Source organism: Macaca mulatta, chromosome 17 (genome assembly GCF_049350105.2).
Source record: "Macaca mulatta isolate MMU2019108-1 chromosome 17, T2T-MMU8v2.0, whole genome shotgun sequence".
Classification (NCBI taxonomy): domain Eukaryota; kingdom Metazoa; phylum Chordata; class Mammalia; order Primates; family Cercopithecidae; genus Macaca; species Macaca mulatta.
In genome coordinates, this window is record NC_133422.1 from 12,152,826 (window position 1) to 12,169,365 (window position 16,540).

At 41.6% G+C, this 16,540-nt stretch overlaps 1 protein-coding gene and 1 pseudogene across 7 annotated transcripts in view; both read left to right on the top strand.

Moving 5' to 3' along the window:
• The window catches only part of BRCA2 (BRCA2 DNA repair associated), an 86,425-nt gene that overhangs the window by 58,428 nt on the left and 11,457 nt on the right, over window positions 1-16,540 (top strand). For 5 of the 7 annotated variants that reach the window (XM_077974177.1, XM_077974176.1, XM_077974179.1 and 2 more), the window contains 4 exons: window positions 3,663-3,784; window positions 6,257-6,455; window positions 6,687-6,850; window positions 6,944-7,082. In XM_077974177.1, the coding sequence (XP_077830303.1) occupies window positions 3,663-3,784; window positions 6,257-6,455; window positions 6,687-6,850; window positions 6,944-7,082 (624 nt within the window). Of the gene's footprint in view, window positions 1-2,631; window positions 2,697-3,662; window positions 3,785-6,256; window positions 6,456-6,686; window positions 6,851-6,943; window positions 7,083-16,540 lie in introns of all 7 variants that reach the window. The other 2 variants (XR_013407876.1, XM_077974178.1) reach the window with 2 other exon arrangements.
• Window positions 8,450-13,174, top strand: LOC114673601 (antiviral innate immune response effector IFIT1 pseudogene; annotated as a pseudogene).

The window sequence follows — 16,540 nt, forward strand, 5'->3', positions numbered from 1 at the left end:
TCTTTTTTTTTTTTCTTTTTGAGATGGGGTCTTGCTCTGTTGTTCAGGCTAGAGTGCAGTGGAGAGATATTGGCTCACTGCAGCCTCTGCCTCCTGTTTCAAGCAATTCTCATGCCTCAGCCTCCCAAGTAGCTGGGATTACAGGTGTACACCATCATGCCCAGCTAATTTTTGTATTTTTAGTAGAGATGGGGTTTCGCCATGTTGGCCAGGCTGGTCATAAACTCCTAGCCTCGCTGGGTGTGGTGTCTCACGCCTGTAATCCCACCACTTTGGGAGGCTGAGTTGGGCAGATCATGAGGTCAGGAGTTCAAGACCAGCCTGGCCAACATGGTGAAACCCTGTTTCTACGAAAAATACAAAAATTAGCTGGGCGTGGTGGCACACATCTGTAATCCCAGCTACTTGGGAGACTGAGGCAGGAGAATCGCTTGAACCTGGGAGGCGGAGGTTGCAGTGAGCCAAAATCACACCACTGCACTCCAGCCTGGGCAACAAAGCAAGATTCTGTCTCAAAAAATAAATAAATAAATAAATAATAAAATAAAAAAATAAACTCCTAGCCTCAAGTGAGCCACCGCACCCAGGCCAGTCATTAAAGCTCTAAAATCTCCTTTGACTCCATGTCTTACATCCAGGGCATGCCGAATAAGGGGTGATCTCCCACGGCCTTGGGCAGCTCTGCCCCTTTGGCTCTGCAGGCTACAGCCCCTGCATCTGCTTTCATGGGCTGCCATTGAGTGACAGCCACACAGTGCAGACTGTCAGTGGAGGATGATGGCCCTCTTCTCACAGCTCCACTGGGCAGTTCCCCAGTGAGGACTCTGGGGGGTGGCTCCAACCCCATATTTCCCTCCCAATTTCCCTCTCATACTGTGCTAACAGAGGTTCTCTATGAGGTCTCTGCCCCCGCAGCAGACTACTGCGTGGACATCCTGGCACTTCCATACATCCTCTGAAATCTAGGCAGAGGCTCCCACAGCTCACCTCTTGTCTTCTGCACACCCACAGGCCCAACACCACATGGAGGCCATCAAGGCTTGGGGCTTGCACCGTCTCAAGCAATGGCCTGATCTGTACCTTGGCCGTTTTTATCAATGGCTGGAGCTAGAGCAAGTGGGATGCAGGGTGCCATGTGCCATGGCTGCACAGAGCAGTGGGGCCTTGGGCCCAGCCCACAAAACCATTTTTCCCTCCAAGGTCTCCAGGCCTGTGATAGAAGGGCCTGCTGCGAAGATCTCTGACATGCCTTGGAGACACTGTCTCCATTGTCTTGGCTATTAATATTTGTCTCCGTGGCCGGGCGCAGTGGCTCAAGCCTGTAATCCCAGCACTTTGGGAGGCCGAGATGGGCGGATCATGAGGTCAGGAGATCGAGACCATCCTGGCTAACACAGTGAAACCCCATCTCTACTAAAAAAAATACAAAAAACTAGCCGGGCGACGTGGCGGGTGCCTGTAGTCCCAGCTACTCGGGAGGCTGAGGCGGGAGAATGGCGTAAACCCGGGAGGCGGAGCTTGCAGTGAGCTGAGATCCAGCCACTGCACTCCAGCCTGGGCGACAGGGCCAGACTCCGTCTCAAAAAAAAAAAAAAGATTTGTCTCCTTGTTACTTATGCAAACTTCTGCAGATGGCTTGAATTCTTTCCCAGGAAATGGATTTTTCTTTTCTATTTCATGGTCGGGCTGCAGGTTTTCCAAACTTTTATGCTCTGCTTCCCTTTTAAATATAAGTTCCAATTTCAAACCGTCTCTTTGTGAACACGTATGACTGTGTGTTTCTAGAAAAAGCCACATCACACCTTGAGCACTTTGCTGCTTAGAAATTTCTTCCACAGGATACCCTAAATCATCTCTCTCAAGTTCTACATTCCATGGATCTCTAGTGAAGAAGCAAAATGCCACTAGTCTCTTTGCTCTAAAGCATAGCAAAAGTGACCTTTGCTTCAGTTCCCAATAAAATCCTCATCTCCATCTGAGACCACCTCAGCCTGACTTCATTGTCCATATCACTGTCAGAATTTTGGTCAAAACCATTCAACAAATCTCTAGGGAGTTCCAGACTTTCCCACATCTTCCTGTCTTCTTCCGAGCCCTCCAAACTGTTCCAGTCTCTGCCTGTTATCTAGTTCCAAAGTCAATTCCACATTTTCAGGTTATTGTTATAGCAGTACCCCTCTCCTGGTACCAATTCTCTGTATTAGTTCATCCTCATACTGCTATAAAAATACCTGAGACTGGGTAATTTGTAAAGGAAAAAGGTTTAATTGATTCACAGTTCCACATGGCTGGGGAGGCCTCAGGAAACTTAACGTCGTAGTGGAAGATTAAGGAGAAGCAAGTACCTTCTTCACAGGGTGGCAGGAAAGAGAGGACGGGGGAACTCTCACTGTTAAGCCATCAGATCTCTTGAGAGCTCCCTCACTATCACGGAACAGCATGAGGGAAACTGCCCTCGTGATCCAGTCACCTCCCACCAGGTCCGTCCCTCGACGTGAGGATTACAGTTCCAGATGAGATTTATGAAGCTCCTCATCATTTAAGTTTTAATGTGACATTGCAGTAATTCAGTCACATCTTCAGGCTTTACTTCTAATTCTAGTTCTCTTGCTATTTCCACCACATATGCAGTTACTTCCTCCATTGAAGTCTTGAACCCCCGCAAAGTCATCCATGAGGTTTGGAATCAACTTCTGGTAAACTTGTTATTGTTGATATTTTGACTTCCCATGAAACACTAATGTTCTTAATGGTATCTAGAAGGGCGAATCCTTTCTGAAAGGTTTCAATTCACTTTACCCGTATCTATCGGAGAAATCACTATGGCAGCTATTCTTTATAAGACATGTTTCTTAAATAATAAGACTTGAAAGTTGAGATGACTCCATGATCCATGGGCCACAGAATGGATATTGTGTTAGGAGGCATGAAAATAACATTAATCACTCTATACATCTCTGTCAGAGCTATGTGACAGAAACGTGAAGTGAGCACATACTGTTGCAAAAATGGCACCAGTAGGCTTCCTCAACATAGTTTCCACAAACCTTCAATTTGTGTTTAAAAAGAAATGCAGTATCTGTGAAACTCAATAAAGTGCAATACATTAAAACAAATATACTTGTGCTTAACTCACATATTACTGTAATTAAACTCTGTATGACTTTTTTTTTTTTTTTTTTAACCGTGAGTACACTAGTTTCAAAATTTCCTAGAAAACTTATAGCAGGCCGGGTGTCGTGGATCACATCTATAATCCCAACAGTTTGGGAGTCCAAGGTGGGTGGATCAGTTGAGGTCAGGAGTTTGAGACCAGCCTGGCCAATATGGTGAAACTCTGTCTCTACCAAAAATGCAAAAATTATCCGGGCATGTTGGCATGTGCCTGTAATCCCAGCTACTCGGGAGGCTAAGACAGGAGAATCACTTGAACCCGGGAGACAGAGGTTGCAATGAGCTGAGATCACACCACTGCACTCCAACTGGGGGACAAGTTGAGACCCTGTCTCAAAAAAAAAAAAAAAAAAAGAAAAAACTTTTAGCAGATACATAGTTTCTTATTTTAAAATTTCCCTTCTTTGGGTGTTTTATGCTTGGTTCTTTAGTTTTAGTTGCTTTAAATTTACAGTTTAGTGAATTAATGATCCTTTTTTTTTTCTTAGAAAACACAACAAAACCATATTTACCATCACGTGCACTAACAAGACAGCAAGTTCGTGCTCTGCAAGATGGTGCAGAGCTTTATGAAGCAGTGAAGAATGCAGCAGACCCAGCTTACCTTGAGGTGAGAGAGTAAGAGGACATATAATGAGGCTTGATGATTATTCAAGGTGGGAAGCTGTTTTAGACTCTCTGGCTATCACGGGAAGGAATATGTTGAAATGCTGCATTTCTCAGAAGGGATGTGTGCATTTCTGGGATTTTCAGTGATGTACCAAACCAGTGTGGTGGTACGTTTTCAACTCTATACCAAGTAGAGGAGGGGAGGGTTCTAGAATTTTATATATTAAATAAATTTGGTTTAAAATACAGGCAAAACTTGTTTGTTTTATTTTTGTCCCTCCTGTACTCTGAAGCAAAAACCTTTTTTATTTTTAAGATAAAACAAATATCTTCAAAGTAATGGCTTAGTTTCCATGTTCTTAGCTGTTTCTCAAGTCCTATCTGGAGTGTACTTGATAATCCTCTACCCTAAGGGTAATTCGGTAGAAATGTTTCAGAAGCTCTAAATTGTTAGAAGTTAGCATAGGCTTTAGAATCGTGGCATTCTCATTTTATTAACAAAGTGAATGAGAATAAAATAGCTGGCCAGGCACAGTGGCTCACGCCTATAATCCCAGCATTTTGGGAGGCCGCGGCGGGCAGAATACCTGAGGTCGGGAGTTCGTGACCAGCCTGGCCAACATGGTGAAACCCCATCTCTACTAAAAATACAAAATTAGCCAGGTGTGGTGCGCATGCCTATGATCCCAGCTACTCAGGAGGCTGAGACAGGAGAATCGCTTGAATCCAAGAGGCAGAGGTTGCAGTGAACCCAGGTCATGCCATTGCACTCCAGCCTGGGCAACAAGAGCAAAACTCCGTCTCAAAAAAAAAGCTATTAAATGGGCATAAAATATTGTTTTAGGATCAAATAAATAATATATATAAAAGTTCCATATAAATGTTAGTTACTATTATTAGAACATAATTTTATATATTAAGCTACCTCCTAAATGTTTAGACGGTAGATACCTAAAAAAATTCAGATTCTAAGATTAGTTTGTTAGATAGGAAGGAGCAAATATTTTACCAAAACTGCTGGTTGTTAATTGATTAATTTCATTTACTTCATGTGAATATAGCCTTGAATTTCTTAAATAGTGGGACTACAAAATAAACAATATTTCATCAGTAATGTAAGCAGCGCTGTACTGAGTAAAATTCCCTCCTGTTCTGAAATGTTACAATTTGGGTTCTCCCTGTGAGAAGTGAGTCCAGTTTTAAAACTTGTGAGTATACTTGCTGCAGGTCTGAAAATGAAGGCTTTATGATTATTTCTTGAAAAATTATTTGCCTCTATCTTTTATAATATTATTTGTCAAAGCTTGTGCATTCTATGTATCATCATGAAGACAGCTTTAATTTCATCCACAGAATTTAACAATTTTTTTTGTCTGGACATAAGGGAGCAGAATAAGAGTTGGAGTAGGGCCTTGCCCAGCCACTCTGTAACTGGACAAGTAATGTATTTCTTAGGACCTCATTTCCACCTTCTATCAAGGGAAAACCTAACAGTAGGTTATCTTTAGGGTTCTAAGTGCCTATGAGTCTATGAGATTTTACTTTTTTAAAGTTATCTTTGTAATTCTTTGAGGAGAACATAGGCATCCATTTTTAAAACAGTCCTTTTAGAATTTGTTTTCAGTAACAATGTTGAATGTTGGCCTTCTGAAATCAGGTTTTACAACAAAATGGTTTAAACACTGCCTGCATATTTAGAATCTCTATACCTCCATAAGAAACAGAGATTGGATAGTCTCCCTTCCCAGTATAGATTAGGATATTAAGATGTATAATATCCTAACGTGTAGCAGCAGTCTGGTATGTTACATGTCTAAATTCCATTTCCTATTTTATTTGTTTATTGATTTATCTGTTTATTTTTGTTACACTGGGTAAGATTCCCAAGAGGTACAGGTAGAAATTTGCTAAAGTGAGTAGGACAGAAGTGTAGAGGCAAACATAAAAGTATGTTTAGTACATATCTGTTTTAAATTGTGTCTACTATTTAACAGTTAATGAAATTATACTCCCAGGGCTAAGAATCAGGGTTCTGGGGCCAACCTCTACCTATGTGGTTTGTGCAAATTAGTTGTTCTCTTTGTGCCTCAGTTTTACCTACAACACGGAAACTATGAATATTACCTACCTCATGGATTGTTGTGAAGATTAAATGAGTTAATACATTTACTACACATAGATCTATTTCTCAAAATAATGAGCATTCAAATGTTAGCCATCTGTAATGTAGATGGTGATGATTATGATTATTAGAGTACATTTATAATTGGAGGATCATTTTTGCCTTAGGGAAACAGAATTATTAACAGTTTGAGGCACCTGAGAATACTATGTGAGAAACAGATTACATTAACCACACCCTGAGGATGAGCTCTAATTTTGTTGTATTTGTCCTGTTTAAAGCGATCCGGTTACAATGATGGGACTTTTTAGTTTTAATTGCTTTTTATTCCAATATCTTAAATGGTCACAGGGTTATTTCAGTGAAGAGCAGTTAAGAGCCTTGAATAATCACAGGCAAATGTTGAATGATAAGAAACAAGCTCAGATCCAGTTGGAAATCAGGAAAGCCATGGAATCTGCTGAACAAAAGGAACAAGGTTTATCAAGAGATGTCACAACTGTGTGGAAGTTGCGTATTGTAAGCTATTCAAAAAAAGAAGAAGATTCAGGTGTGTGTGTAAATGCTTTGTTTTTATCAGTTTTATTAAGTTAAAAAATGGCCTTACTAACAAAATGATTATAAATCCAGATAAAGTATAAAGTTAGTTTATAACAGAGAAGCAAAAACCACCAACGCCTACAAAGAGATAATATAAAAGATGATCTGTATTTATTTTGAAACAAAAATTTAAATGATAATCACTTCTTCCATTGCGTCTTTCTCATCTTTCTCTGAACAGTTATATTGAGTATTTGGCGTCCATCATCAGATTTATATTCTCTGTTAACAGAAGGAAAGAGATATAGAATTTATCATCTTGCAACTTCAAAATCTAAAAGTAAATCTGAAAGAGCTAACATACAGTTAGCAGTGACAAAAAAAACTCAGTATCAACAACTACCGGTACAAACCTTTCAGTGTGATTTTTCAGTTTTGATAAGTGCTTGTTAGTTTATGGAATCTCCATATATTGAATTTTTGTTTTGTTTTCTATAGGTGTCAGATGAAATTTTATTTCAGGTTTACCAGCCACGGGAGCCCCTTCACTTCAGCAAATTTTTAGATCCAGACTTTCAGCCCTCTTGTTCTGAGGTGGACCTAATAGGATTTGTAGTTTCTGTTGTGAAAAAAACAGGTAATGCACAATGTATTTAATTTTTTTGTTTATTCTTTTGAAAAACATTGTCTTTTAAAATCTCTTATGATTAGTTGGAGCTACCAGTTGGCAAATTTGCTAGCTAGTGATCTGAAAGTAAGCGTCTTTGAACCTCAGATTTTTAATGAAAAGCAATTGAATATTATTTCAGGGGTAACAGTTTACATCCCAGTCTGTGCTACTTAATTTTATAGAAATTGTCCTTAATTTTATTTTCTGCAATTTATGTTTTCTTACTATTTCTAATGTATGTGTTTATCCCATTGTGATGTTATATTGATGTCCTCAATTTATTGCTTTGGCCATCACTCTCTACTTTTCATTGTACAGGGCTGTTTATTATCTCAGAGTCAGGCTTTTATTTTATTGAATATATGGTCTTACTAAGTTCAACAGCATGAACCTATTGTGAAGAATTCAAGAGTTTTCTTCTATTTGTTGAGTTTTGTTTTCTTAGTTTTGTTCTTTCTCTTTTGCTTTTTAAAATTTTCTCATTTTTTAAATGTGTTTGTGTTTGCTTAGTTATGTTTTAGTGCTTTGTGGGGTTTTCTTTGACTATATTATATTAGTAAGCCACATTGTTCCCATGCCATTTTATTTCATCTTGATCATATTTGGGTGACTCTTTTCACACATTTTATTGTTATTATAGAAGGTGGATAACTTTTGTTTATTTAATTAATCGATATTTAATGACTGTTATGTACCAGACACTGTTTTAGGTGCTGGGTACAGAGCAATTAACAAAACAGATAGAATCCCTACCCTCATAGAGCTTACATTATGAGGTTGGGGGAGGGAGAGTACAAACAAAGAAATAAGTAACATACATGTGTATAGTTTTTTTTAGTGCTCAGAAAAAAAAGATTAAGTGGGTGGGAGGGTAATGTTAGGGAAGAGAGAGGGCTGTAATTTTAGATTGAGAGGTGAGGAGAGAGACCTCCCTGGAAGGTTGACATTTGAGTGAAACTTGAAGGAATTGAGTGAGTGAGGTGAGGCATGTGTCCATGTGGGGAAGAGCTTTCCAGGCAATTACAAAGGTAGTGGTGCGGCGGGATCATGCCTAGTGTACCATTGAGCACTGGCAGAGACCAGAGAGTGAGAAGTAACAGCCAGGGACAGAGGCAGTGAAGAGCCAGGTTGTGTGGGGGTCCTTGTGTGAACTGTAACTTACTGTGATGACAGGACGTCACAGGAAGATTCCAAGTGGAGGGACACAGTCTGACAGGTTTTCACAGGCCGCTGTGTTGAGAATAGGCTGTAGGGGGCGCAAGAGTACAAACAAGCCATTTGGAGGCTCTTTCAAGCACTTAGGCAAAAGATGAAGATGAACCAAACAAAAGTGGTGAGAAGCAGTCAGATTCTTGTTGTATTTTGAAGGTAGGGGGACAGTGCAGGATGGTCTGAGCATTGGGAAGAATGGAACTGCCACTTAGAAGGAAAGACTGAAAGAAAAGCAAGTATTTGGGGAAGTTCAGGAGCTCAGTTTTAGATGCTTATTAGGCATCTAAGTAGAAATGTCTACTTGATGGTTACATAGGAGTCTGTTCAGAGGAATGGCTGGATATGAATTTGGGAGTCATCAACATACAGGGGACATTGAGACGGGGTCTTGCTCTGTCGCCAGGCTGGAGTGCAGTGGCACGATCTCGGCTCACTGCAAGCTCCACTTCCTGGGTTCACGCCATTCTTCTGCCTCAGCCTCCGGAGTAGCTGGGACTACAGGTGCCCGCCACCACTCCTGGCTAATTTTTTTTGTAGTTTTAGTAGAGATGGGGTTTCACCATGTTAGCCAGGATGGTCTCAATCTCCTGACCTCGTGATCCACCGCCTCGACCTCCCAAAGTGCTGGGATTACAGGCGTGAGCCACTGCGCCCGGCCGGCCATACAGGGGACATTTAAAGCCAGGAGACTGGATGAAGTCACTGTGGGCATGGGAGTAGATAGAGAGGGAAGAGATCGAAGACCTGATTGAAGCCTTTTATACTTAGAAGCAGGGAAATATAAATATAAATGTCGATATAGGAATCAGTAAAAGAAATAGAGGAATGGCCAGAGAGGTTGGAGGAATGCTGGAAAGAGTGAGGTATGCTGAAAGCCAAGAGAAAAAAAAATTGTCGAGTAGTGAGAGTGATTAAGTCTGCCAAATGCTATTTCATAGAATTGATAATGAAGTGAGGACCAAGAATTGATCATCGGCTTTAATACCGTGGAGGAGCACTTTCAGTGGACTGAAGTGGGGCAAAGGAAATGGAGGGAAAGGAGGAATGATAGTGAATATAGGTATTTCGAGGATTTTTGCTTTAAGAGAAGAGAAATTAATCAGTAGCCAGAAGGGGAATTGGGATCAAGAGAACATTTGCTTTTTCAGATGAAAGTGCTAATAGCATACTGATGAGATACTCTATGCTAATGAGAAAGATCCAATAAAGAGGGTAAAATGCAAGATGGAAGGAAAGCAGGAACAGCTGTAGGGCAGTGTTCTCAGATACTGTGTGGTATGGTCTCTAGAGGCTCTGTTCAGATTGGCCTTAGCTAGCAGTAGAGACTGTTCATCTGTAATCACAGGAAAAAAGAGTAAAGTATGTAGGTACAGATACCAGTGGAAGAGTTGATATACAAGAGGAAACTTCTGGCAGACCTCTTTTGATTGCTTCTGTTTCCTCGCTGAAACAGGGCACAAAATCATCAGCTGAGAGTCGGAATGAAGAAAAGGGGGCCAGATGTGGTGGCTCACGCCTGTAATCCCCACACTTTGGGAGGCCGAGGCGGGTGGATCATGAGGTCAGGAGATCGAGACCATCCTGGCTAACACAGTGAAACCCCTTCTCTACTAAAAATACAAAAAATTAGCTGGGCATGGTGGCGGGCACCTATAGTCCCAGCTACTCGGGAGGTTGAGGCAGAATGGCGTGAACCCGGGAAGCGGAGCTTGCAGTGAGCTGAGATCGCGCCACTGCACTCCAGAGTGGGAGAGAGAGCGAGGCTCCTTCTCAAAAAAAAAAAAAAAAAAAAAAAAGAAGAAGAAGAAGAAAAGGGTGTTGAAGGTTTGAGAGAAAAGGAAAGGCATGAAATAATTATCTAAGAAAGCCATAGAGTAGCCAGGTGCAGTGGCTCACGCCTGTAATCCCAGCACTTTGGGAGGCCGAGGCGGGCGGATCACGAGGTCAGGAGATCGAGACCATCCTGGCTAACACGGTGAAACCCCGTTTCTACTAAAAATACAAAAAAAATTTAGCCGGGCATGGTGGTGGGTGCCTGTAGTCCCAGCTACTTGGGAGGCTGAGGCAGGAGAATGGCGTGAACCCGGGAGGCGGAGCTTGCGGTAAGCCGAGATCGCGCCACTGCACTCCAGCCTGGGTAACAGAGCGAGACTCCGTCTCAAAAAAAAAAAAAAAGAAGAAAGTGGTAGGGTAAATGGACTAAGTAAGTACATCATGACTGCCAGGGCCCACTGGAGGTTTAATGTTCATGAATATATTGTAGTTGTGTGATATTTTTTCAGACGTGTTCAGCTCTGATGGTGTGGGCATGAAGTAGTTGGAAAGGAGAATTTAACCAGGTCTGTAGTTTAGCTGGGTAAGTAATGCAAAGCAAGAAGGGCAAAGAATCTGGGGGTATATGCAAAAGGAGGGTCTAAATAATTGACCTTGGACACAATGCAGAGCAAAGAAGAGACATTAGAGGAATCTGGATCAATGAACAGGAGATAAGAAAAGTTGATTGTAGGCCCCAGTGGGTTTGAGTTAGGGTTTTAGAGGGAGTGAACTGGGCAGATCAAAGGTAGGTGGTTGAAGAAGGAGGTACTTTAAATTGAGATTCTGGGGGAAATGGAGTTATTGGAAATAAAAGTCTTAGGTATGTCCACTGGAGTGAGTTACCAATGGAAAATAGAGGACATGACCATTTAAGAAGAAAACAAGGAACTTGGGAGCAACAGAGTGTTGGAAGGATTGCCTGTGAGGCTACTGAAATTTCCAGGAAACAAGACCATCGTGATGACAGAATGACAGTGAGTTATGAGTTAAAATCTTTAAGAAGTGAAAAGGAATGAGTGAGCCGGGGTCAATGGATGCCTGTAGCAAGGAACAGTAAGGAATGACAGAGTCTGATAACATGAGATTCAAAACTGAGTGTTTTTAGAGTGGGAGGAGCAGCAGTGAAGCATGAGGAAGACATCTGCCTCATCTCGGCCTCCAGTAGCACAGGGTCTGCAAGGGCAACTGTGCCGGCAGACAAGAACCAGGTTTGTTGCAACAAGATGGCAGTGAGAGCACCTGCAGGAAAGGGTGAGGGTGGTGGAGATCTTACTGAGTTCCAGAGGCCCCAGTGAAAGGATTCCAGGAGACGGAGAGGTAGGAGGAGAGATGGTGCCCAGAAAGCCACGTCCAAAACCTGGAAACGGAATCCAGGGAATTTGGGATGACCGAGAGCCTGTGCTGCCTTTTTTAAATGTTTTAATTTTTGTGTGTATATAGCAGGTGTATATATTTATGGGGAAGCCTGTGCTTGTTATGGGGACTAACACGAGATTAGCTCTTGGCCCCAAGGCAAGGTGTGGGGGGAGAAGAAAAAGTGAGGAGGCCTAGATGTCAGAAGAGTCTGGCTAGACCACTACAGAACTGCTGCCTAGTTCACAGCAACCATGAGTAAAAATGCTGATGATCATCGGGTCAAGAGTAGTCTGGAGCAGTTAAGATGTCACTTTACATGGGAAGCATCAATTAAAGATGATTAAATGCCTGATTTGGAAAACAGTCTTGGACCAGATTGGGTTTCTAGACACTAAATTCAGTGTGGGAATACAACCTACTAGCCTATGTGAAACACCTGAAAGACCAGAATGAGGAAGTGCTGGAGAACTTGAAAGAAGCTGAAGACTTAATCCAGAAAGAACGTGCCAATCAGTTAGATGTGAGAAGTCTGGTAACCTGGGGCAACTTTGCCTGGGTGTATTACCACATGGGCATACTGGCAGAAACCCAGACTTACCTGGACAAGGTAGAGAACATTTGCAAGAAGTTTTCAAATCCTTTCTGTTACAGAATGGAATGTCCAGAGATGGACTGTGAGGAAGAACGGGCCTTGCTGAAATGTAGAGGAAAGAATTATGAACAGGCCAAGGCCTGCTTTGTAAAGGATCTGTCAGTGGATGCTGAAAACCATGAACTCAACTCTGGGTATGCCATCACGACCTGGATGGCTTTAAATTAGCAACAGGGGATCGCAAGTCATTTTCTTTGCCTACCCTAAGGCAGGCTGTCAGACTAAATGTAGATGATGCATATAGTAAGGTTCTCCTTGCCCTGAAGCTTCGGGATGAAGGACAGGAAGCTAAAGGAGAGAAGTGCATTGAAGCAGCTCTGGCCAATATGTCCACGCAGACCTTTGTCTTTGGATATGCAGCCAGCTTTTACTGAAGAGAAGGATTTGTGGATGAAGCTCTTGAGCTCTTAAAAACCTCCTTGCAGGCAACTCCCACTTCCGCCTTCCTGCCTCACCATGTAGGGCTTTGTGACAGGGCACAAAAGATCCAAATGAAGGAAGCTACCAACAGGCAGCCTAGACGGCAGAACAGAGAAAAGGTAGACAAAATGATAAGATCAGCCGCATTTCATCTTCAATCCGCTGTGGAACAAAAGCCCACATTTGAGGTTGCCTATATAGACCTGGCAGGAATGTAGATAGAAGCAAGCAATCACAGAAAAGCTGAAGACACTTTTCAAAAAGTGTTATGCATGAAACCAGCGTAGAAGAAATAATGCAAGACATATATTTGCACTGTGGTAGAGTTCAGGAATTTCAAAAGAAATCTGATGTCAGTGCAATTATCCCTTATTTAAAAGCAATACAAATAGAAAAGGCATCATTTTCAAGGGATAAAAGTGTCAATTCTTTGGATAAATTGGTTTTAAGGAAACTTCAGAGAAACGTGTTAGACTTGGAAAGCTTAAGCCTCCTTAGGTTTCTGTACAAATTGAAAGGAAACATGAATGAAGCTCTAGAGTACTATGAGTGGGCCCTGAGACTGGCTGCTGAGTTTTAGAACTCTGTGGGACAAGGTCCTTAGGCACTCAAATGTTGACCACTTTCATATTTCATTTGATTTTTTGTTAACATATACTAATCGAGGCTGAGGTGAGTGGATCACCTGAGGTCAGGAGTTTGAAACCAGCCTGGCCAACATGGCGAAACCCCTTCTCTACTAAAAATATAAAAATAAGCCAGGTGTGGTGGCACACACCTGTAATCCCAGCTACTCGGGAGGCTGAGGCAGGAGAATCGCTTGAACCTGGGAAGCGGAGGTTGCAGTGAACTGAGATCGCAGCACTGCACTCCAGCCTGGGCCACAGAACGAGACTGCATCTCAGAATAAAGAAAAAGTGATAATCATCTTTTCTGCTTGCTGTTTTCAGAAACATATTATGTAATTCACTGTAATGATGTAATTCTTACAATTTGTACAATTTGTATCAAATTTGATAAAATATTAGTTGCATTCAACAATTAGTGAATCAATGTGTGTGCGCATGTAAGAGAAACCATTTGTATGAGTGCTATGAAATAGAAAAAAAATGTTAGGTAGATTTGTAGGAAATAAAACAGTGGACTTATACTAAAATAAAAAAGTGAGAAGGTCGGCGCCGTGACTCAGTGTAATTCATGACTCTCTACTTATCCAAGATTAATTTTTTTCCTCCTCTCTTAGTTACGGTGTGAGGGCTGGATATTTGAGTTTCTATTCATGATACAGTATATATCCCTGGAAGATGTCTCTGGTTCTAGATCGTTTTTCTCAGTTCAGTGAGTAATGCTGTGTATTTACTTGCTATAACAAAGAACCATAGACTGGGGACTTAACGGAAATTTGTTGTCTCACAGTTCTGGAGGCTGGAAATCCAAGATCAAAGTGTTGGCAGGGTTAATTCCTTCTGAGGCTGTGAGAATCTGTTCAGTGTCTCTCTCTTTTGCTTCTGGTGATTTGCTGGCATTTTTTGGCATTCTTTGGCTTGTAGATATCTTGCCTCCACCTTTGCCTTCATTGTAAGATGGTGTTCTCCCAATGTACATGTCTGTATCTAAATTTCCCCATATATTAGGACTCCACTCATTATATTAGAGCCTACCCATATGTATGGGTGGAGGATTACCCAGGTGCTGAGGCAAGAGACTGAAGGTACAAACTGTTTCAGTATAATAAAGAAAATAGAGTAAGAATAGTCATAATACAAATTAAAGAGATCATCATGGACAATTAGCAATCATTATTATAAACGTTAATCATTAGCTTTTAATATTACTCTTTGTTGCATTACTAATATAACCTAGGAATAACCGGTGGGTATAGGGTCAGGTGCTGAAGGGACATTGTGAGAAGTGACCTAGAAGGCAAGAGGTGAGCCTTCCGTCATGCCCACATAAGGGCCGCTTGAGGGCTCCTTGGTCAAGCGGTAAGGCCAGTGTCTGGGAAGGCACGTCTTACTTAGCAGACCGCGAAAGGGAGTCTCCTTTCCTTGGAGGAGTCAGGGAACATTCTGCTCCACCAGCTTCTTTTGGAAGGCTGGATATTATCCAGACCTGCCCGCAGTCATCCAAAGGCCTAAACCCCTCCCTGTGGTGCTGTGCTTCAGTGGTCACACTCCTAGTCCACTTGCATGCTTCTCCCATACTCCTGGTTCCTCTTTGAAGTTTGTAGTAGATAGCAGTAGAAGAAATAGTGAAAGTCTTAAAGTCTTTGATCTTGTAAGTGCAGAGAAGAAAACGCTGACATATGCTGCCTTTCCTCTGTTTCGGCTACCTAAAAGGGAAGGCCCCCCCCCCGCCCCCCGTCCTGTAATCATGTGACTTGCTTTACCTTGTCAGTCACTTAGAAGATTCACTCTCCTTACCCTGCCCCCTTTTTTTGTATGCAATAAATATAAGCGAGCCCAGCCGTTCGGGGCCACTACCGGTCTCTGTGTCTTAATGGTAGTGTTCCCCTGGGCCCAGCTGTTTTCTCTTTATCTCTTTGTCTTGTGTCTTTATTTATTACAATCTCTTATCTCCGCACATGGGGAGAACACCCGCTAAGCCCTGTCGGGCTGGACCCTACACATAAGACCTCATCTTGTTTTCTTTCTTTGAGGTAGGGTCTCACCCTGTTGCCCAGGCTGGAGTGCAGTGGTGCGATCTCAGCTCACTGCAACCTCCTCCTCCCCAGTTCAAGCAATTCTCATGCCTTAGCCTCCCGAGTAGCTGGGACGACAGGCACGTGCCACCACACCCGGCTAATTTTTTGTATTTTAGTAGAGACGGGGTTTCACCACGTTGCCCAGGGTGGTCTTGAATTCCTGAGCTCAGGCAATCCACCTGCCTCAGCATCACAAAGTGCTGGGATTAAAGGCTTGAGCCACTGTGCCCAGCCTGTCTTAGGATTTTTCGACTTTATAATGATCTGAAAACAAAACATGAGTACCTTACAACCATTCTTTTTCACTTTCAGTATAGTATGCAGTAAATTACATGAGATACTCAACACTTTTTTTTTTTTAATACAACAGGCCTTGTGTTAGATTATTTTGCTCAACTGTAGGCTAATATAAGTGTTCTGAACACCTTTAAGGTAGGCTAGGCTAAGCTCTATGCTCAGTAGGTTAAATGTATTAAATGTATTTTCTTTTTTTTTTTTTTTTGAGATTGAAAGTCACATTTATTGCCACGTGAAGGAAAGCCAATTAAGTCAAATTGATTAATGTTTGCAGAGTATATCTGTTTCGATCCTTTTGTTTTTAATCTACCTTGTCATATTTAAAGTGAGTTTCCTATAAGGAAGAAATAGTCGGGTTATAATTTTTTATCCACTCTCTCAGCCTCTGTCCATTGATTGGATATTTACATCACCTACAATGAAGGTAATTATTGATATGCCAGCATTCAACTCTGTCATTTTATTATTTGTTTTCTATTTGCTTCTCCTGCTTTTCATTCCTCCATTTCTCTTTTCTTGCCTTCCTAAAGGTTACTTAAATATATTTTAGGATTCCATCTTGATTTATTTTTAGTGTTTTCGGGTATTTTTGTATGATTTTTGTAGTTGTTTCTCTAGGTGTTACAACATACATGTATGACTTAACAACAGTCTACTGGTATCAGTATTCTGTCACTCTAAGTGAAGTGTGAGAATTTTGCTTTTATTTTGATTTTGGAGGGAAAGGGATTGGATAGTGACCATATACAGACCTTTATCTTCCCTACTTTTAAATACTACTTTCTTGGATATCATAGTATTATAATTTTTATTTTAATCATCAAGCATAATTTATAAACTGCATGAGGAAATAGTAGTTTATCATATATGCCCATTTCTCAAACTCTTTCCATTGTTTCTTCCTCCATCCTATTGTCCTCAGTCCTGATGCTCTGAGAGTCCTCCTTTAATCTTCCCTTTTCTGTCTGA